Here is a 6585-nt window from a genome sequence, read left to right on the forward strand (position 1 = left end):
GAGGAGCCGAATACAGCTTAGTCCTTGCCACGATCGCATGTGAGTAGAGCATTAAATACGAGCACTCCTGGAACTATCTGGTATATAATCCCGGCTTACATCAACAGTTAACCGTAGCAAGGACCAAACCGTATTCGTTACGATCCCATCCATCCCAAACAACCAAACAACCAAACTAGCAACTAACCAACCAACCAAATAATACAAAAATACCGAAAAACACTGAAAATATATGCGGGTAGGTTTGATGCCATGCAAATTGTGCTCTGGTAGTTTGGACTTGTTGTGTACTTGATTTATAGTTACATTAGTTGTGACCCACTTACTTTAATTGCTTACTAACAATATGTGAATCTCTTTTCGAATTTACACACCAACAAATATATATATATATATATACATGTACATATATATATAAAACACACTACAAATTGAAACATACTAAAAACACACAAAGATGAGGATTTGCAAATTGGCTCCAAGCCCATAAAAGTGATGAAGTGGAAGAGGTAAAAAAGCGTCCCCCAATTCGTTCAGCATTTCATTCAGACTCCATGCGAAGAAAAGAGACCAATAGCTGTGGCCGAACCGAGCGAGACGGCACTAGTAATTCAAAATTTTGTTCACATGGAGCGATCTCTCTCTCTATATATATTTATCTCTCTTTACCTCAGCCAATTGGCCTGTTTCGCAGCTGTCTTGCTCGTTTGGCATTACGTTTTCGCTTGCTTGCTCTCTCTCTCTCTTTCACACGCTTTATTCATGGTCCACGGTATATCCTCCATCTTTCACACACTCGCCATGTCTCTCTCTCTATCCTCAGCATCCTTCTCTCTTCTTCTTTATTTAATTGAAATAATTTTATAATTATCCTAATTTCTGTACAATATGGTATAACTTTTGCATGCAGCAACAAAGATCGTTTATTCAGTTTCAACGAAGATGTTTTTGGTTGTGGATTCAGGTATTCCGTATAACTATCCGTCTCTTTCTTTACTTACTCACTAGACTGTCTGTTATGGCTATCTTTGTCTGTCTCTGTGTCTCTCTCTGTATTTGTCAGTCCTTCTTTCCGTCTTTATCTCTCGTATCATCGACATTTGAATCGATCGAATAAATCTTAAACCGAACTGATGCTTGAATTTTCTTTTTATTTTCTCTACTTTTCCATGCACACACAAACAAACACACCAAACACGCTTTCTCACACACACACACACACACACAACGTTTAAATAATAGCCCTATACTGGAGCAAACTTCCGATGCCATACTACTAGCAGCCCAGAGCGGCGATCTCAATATGGTAGCTTAAATCTTTCAAGAAAATACAATTATATAGTTTACTATTAGCTGAACACCCAAATAATCATTAGTGGACTTATAACACCTGCCCATCCAAACCTTTCTTCCAGTTACGTGCACTACATGAACAAGGATACTCACTACAGTCAGTGAACAAAAACGGACAGACGGCGTTGCACTTCGCCTGCAAATACAACCACAGGGACATTGTCAAATATATTATCGCGAGCGCCACACGACGCCTCATCAACATGGCCGACAAGGAGCTGTAAGTCCTTCGAATAACCCAACTCACTTTTATAATCGTTTATTGCCCTGAGATATGGAAAGCTAACTTACTGGGTAATTTAAAGTAATGGATTCTTGGGGCTTCATTCATGAGTTATAATGCAACTACTACGAGCCCATTTCGTACTTCTTATTTCTTCAAGTGGACAGACGGCGCTTCACATTGCCGCCGAGCAGAATCGCCGCGACATCTGCGTAATGCTGGTTGCCGCCGGCGCCCATTTGGACACCCTAGACTCCGGCGGAAACACGCCCATGATGGTGGCATTCAACAAGAACGCCAACGAGATAGCCACCTATTTGGAAAGTAAGCAGGGGACGCCGCCCGTCGAGTGCTGGCTCGACGACTAGACGAATCGCAGGTCCCCTCCAAGTAGAGCAAACGCTAGACAAGCTTGCAACACATCAGACATCCAATGAAAATCAGAAAATCCAACTATCACCAGAATATACCAGAATATCAGTAAATCAGTAATCCAAAAACAAGAACGTAATTTTAACAATGCAAATTTCTCCTTTCTATGCCAACCAAACAAAACGAAAAACTACCAAAATGGATGAAATGTCGTGTGAATAACGGAACCGAAACAAACCGAATCAAATCAATTCAATTTAAACCAACATTCCACAAATCTCAAAACGCGATTCCGCTTAGGTCAAGAGCGTTTTATGCATCTGGAGAAGCAGACCCGGATCTAAGTGGAGCATCCAGCGGAAGCACTCACCCTACGAAATATTATTAATGCATAATGATAATGGCTTTTTTTTGGCAACCTTTTTTTTTGTGTTAGCATGTACGAGAGAAATCTAATTTAAACTAAGCAAAGAAAATACATACACAGGCAAACACTCAACACATTTAGCGCGTAAGTGGGTGAGATCAGATGGTATGGAATAAATTAATTTATTGTAATGAGAAGCTAGCAAAACGATAGGCAACATTTGTCCGAAATTTCAATTTTTAATTACCTTTCGATAGAACGAACAAAAAATATATACCTATATACATTTAATGCAGCGAATACAAACGGAAATTCGAAATTCATTTATTTCTCTTACCGATTGATTAACGATAAATGATTATATTGTGATATCTAAATTAATTAACGTATTGGACTAGAGAGCAAGAACGAGAGCAAATAGAAATTGATATTAGCAAAGGGCATTTGCTGTAATACTAACTGAAGCAAAAAAGTTGAAAACGAAAAAAAAACAAAAAACAAAAACAAGCAAAAACACACACACAGAGACACACTAAGCAAATATATAGTCTATACATTATATATATACATATATATATTTATATTTAATTAAATGTACTTCTTTTGGAATTCAAACTAGGCTAAGTGAAAACTTGAATACTCTTGTCAGAAGAAAAATGAATGATGACAGCAGAGCAGCAGCACGATTAGAAGAGAGACGCACTAGACCCTAAGCGGCTATAGCTCTCTCGCTCAGACAGAGGCACACACACAAACACACAGACACACACACACACACACACACACACACTCAGTCCCGATGCACAGACTAGGATGCACAACCCCCATAGATATACCACCCACTTTAACTTCACCCCAAAGCAAACAAACCCTCAGCGTTTCAAACCGAAAGACTTGGGCCGATCAATGGCGTCCACCCCCCAAAAACAAGGTAACCTGCCCCGGAAAAAAAAGAAAAAACAAAAAATAATAGATTTTAGGACGGGGCAGGCACCCAACAAAGACTATCTTAACTATCCTATTTACTATATTCCGAACTCCTTTACTTTAAACCCTTGTAACACAAAGCAACAATGGAACAATGAACACGAGCACTTGTGTCGTACGTAATACGAAACACACTTAATATTAACGCATGCATATTTTGTCTGTATATGCATATATATTGTAACTATGGAATAATGGAATACCACAATATTATATAGCCGTTTATCAAACCATATATGTATGCTATGTACAGTAGAGGGATATTCTATTTTTTCTATTCATTTATCTTTTTCTTTTTTTTTTTCGCTCAGATTCTAAATTTTGAAATTAAATTTAATCACAGAGTCGAGTCAATTACGTTAAAACATTTTCATGGCTTAGCTAAACTTTACGATTATAGCGATAAAACGATGATAAATGAATGATAAATCTCACTATCGATTAATAAGGCACCCAGGAGCGATTAAGTATCGATCACCTTTACGAGCCTGGGCCGAATGCAGCCCTGGCCCCCAGCCCGACCAATCGCAATCGCGACTCAGTTCCTGGAAAACCATGGCTCTGGCTTTCGGATCTCTGTAGTCGGTTTGGGTCAATTGGGGGCCATCGCCAGCATTCCACCCAACCCGCCCCCTGAGCCACTTCCGGTCACGGAGGTGCGCTTCCGGCGTGGGTAATCATGTTTTGGATTGCACACACACACGCAAAAATTAGTGTTAACTAATGTTAACACACGACTACACCCCCCACAAACACATACACATACACATCGTAGACTGTCGCAGTTGGTGTCGAAGTGCCGCAAACCACGATTTTCGATTCGGGCTTTGCGGGATCTCGGGCATGCTGCCTTTACGCCCCATAAGACGTGCCACCCATTGGGCAACCGGAATCCAAAATCGTAACACCAATCGACACCGCCTGCGGCACCTAATGAATTCTTCAGCTGCGGTCAAAATATCCGGCGGTTATATCAAAAGACGAAAATTATACTCAATTATAACTAGCTTTTAAAGTTATGCTTTTATATTTGCTGATTATATTGAGTTTTTAATGTAGAGGTGCGAAAGTACAAACCTTTATGCATTTGATCATTTTACGTTTGAAATATAATTGAATATCTTCTTTAATTTTTAAAATGTATTTGATTTTTGATATACATATTCGATTTGTATTTAATAGAAGTTGAAAGAATTACTTGTTTGTTCATGAACTTTCTGTTATTTATTATTTAAAATTTGTATACTTTTAAGCACTCGCCACAATGGCGATCGCAGCTGGAAATCCATATGCAGTAGAGCAGAATTGAGTAAGGAATATTTAGCAATTGACAATCTAGAGAATTTGTAGCAAATGAGCCGAGCAGAAGGCCGATAAAGCGTTTGCTATCCCCCCTAAACCATTCACTATAAACCGAAACTTAAGAACGCAACCCTAAAAATCCGATAATCAATAAGAAAAGAAAAATTCAAAGTAAAACCAAAACTTCGAAACAATTTGGTTAGTTTTCGCAAATCTGCTATATAGAAAAAGGCTTCAAAATGAAATTGTAGTTGAAGGATTTACGCGGGAAGGCGGAATTAGTTTAGTGTCACCGAGGAGTGTGCTATTTATCGATCTAGACGGATTAAATGCTAAATGGTTAAAGATAATGATGACGAATAAGTAGGAAATAAATACTGACGAGGGCTGAAAATGCAAGAAAATGGCTAGCCAAGTGTCACAGCTGTTCGGAGAACAACCGGGTCCAAGCCAAAACTATGGATATATTTTCGTGCATTGCATTTTGTAGAAGTTGAATATCCACAAGACACTGAAAAACACATGGATACACGCCACACACACACACAGAGGCAAAAAACAGAAACAAAATGGAAACACTTACTGCATGATGTGTACATAGGAACAACATAGATGCTATATATATATGCAAGTATATATAACTATATATATAGACATACATATATAGTATATATTTTTTTCGAATTGTTTAAGTGAAACTTTTGAACAAAATATGGAAAAATGAAACGCAAGTCTTATGAAATCCTAGCAAGTAAGGCAAACCAAAATTGTAAAGGTCAAGATACAGAAATGGACGGAGGAACGATATACCTAAAACAATGCCTAACTGTACGATAGTAAGCATACTATATATATATTGATAACGTAATAAAGCGGAATATATGTGTACAAGTAATCTATTTATTTACATCAACAACCCTGTAAATACAAAAATTCAGTCCAATTTTCTACCGATTCCTAACTACCGCGTTTTATTTCGATTCTCGCCCAATCCGAAACTTTGGACAGACAACGACTTTGGATTCTCCCTTCCACCTGGATATACACTATATATACATTTAATTATTAACTTACGCAAGTCTGAAAGTATTTCTATCGAAGAGTTCTAAACTGCTTAACTGTAAAGTGTACATATACCGAATTACAACCACTCACAGATCCTATAAACTATATTTATTACTGTAAGAAAGTCCCACACACTAATGATAATCCCCATACTGTATGTATATGCCTATTCAATATATATATACTTTTTTTGGATTAGTCACTAAGCATAGACAACATGAATTACTAAGTACGATATGCACTGCAAGCACTGAGGAATTTGATTCAATTTTACTTAAGACAAACGAAAAGAGAAATTGAAATAGCATTTAGCAAACCTAACGGAAAATCAAAAAACCAGAATGAAATAAGAGAATCTTCGATTTCTGGGATAATAATTAAAAATTGAATATTCATTTTTCGAGCTACATCGGATGAGAAATACCGACAACAAAAATTTATTCGCTTGAGGCAATTGTGTGGGAAAGTCGAGAACGTTTAGCATCTGGATTGGCTATGCAGCATTCGTATGTTATATATGTACTTAGATACCCAAACCAACAGACCACACACACACACACACACACACACACAGACACACACAATACACACACACGAATATTAAATAGATGTACAATAGTTATAAAGACTCATTCGCATCGATCCTTTAAGCCATAGTCTATCCTGTTAAGCTCTCAACCAAAATTGTAATTTTCGGACCCGCAAAAACGAACCCCAAAGCTCATCTATGAGTTCTGCTTAGATCCAAGTGCAACTTTCAAACAATTGTAAAAAAGAATACACTTTACGCTAGCGAATCCCAAAAATATTGGACAAACGATCGAAATCATCCACAAAATTGCTTATAATATGAATTTTCTGACTCTCTCCTAAGGGAAAATAAAATTTTTTTTTGGTATTTCAAACTCAATAACAT

General features: G+C 37.6%; 1 protein-coding gene and 1 long non-coding RNA gene across 19 annotated transcripts in view; one reads left to right on the top strand and one right to left on the bottom strand.

The window, feature by feature from the left end:
• The window catches only part of LOC6549859 (eye-specific diacylglycerol kinase), a 105885-nt gene extending 103650 nt beyond the window's left edge, over positions 1–2235 (top strand). For 8 of the 18 annotated variants that reach the window (XM_026982703.1, XM_026982694.1, XM_026982695.1 and 5 more), the window contains 4 exons: positions 458–509; positions 1243–1306; positions 1416–1573; positions 1737–2235. In XM_026982703.1, coding sequence (XP_026838504.1) covers positions 458–509; positions 1243–1306; positions 1416–1573; positions 1737–1944 — 482 coding nt within the window. In that variant the 3' untranslated portion in view covers positions 1945–2235. Of the gene's footprint in view, positions 1–457; positions 510–910; positions 965–1242; positions 1307–1415; positions 1574–1736 lie in introns of those variants that run through there. The other 10 variants (XM_026982702.1, XM_026982690.1, XM_026982692.1 and 7 more) reach the window with 3 other exon arrangements.
• The window catches only part of LOC113564586, a 64380-nt gene that overhangs the window by 39232 nt on the left and 18563 nt on the right, over positions 1–6585 (bottom strand). The window lies entirely within an intron of this gene.

The sequence above is a fragment of the Drosophila erecta genome, unplaced genomic scaffold, assembly GCF_003286155.1.
Source record: "Drosophila erecta strain 14021-0224.00,06,07 unplaced genomic scaffold, DereRS2 tig00000152-arrow-arrow-pilon, whole genome shotgun sequence".
NCBI classification, from domain to species: domain Eukaryota; kingdom Metazoa; phylum Arthropoda; class Insecta; order Diptera; family Drosophilidae; genus Drosophila; species Drosophila erecta.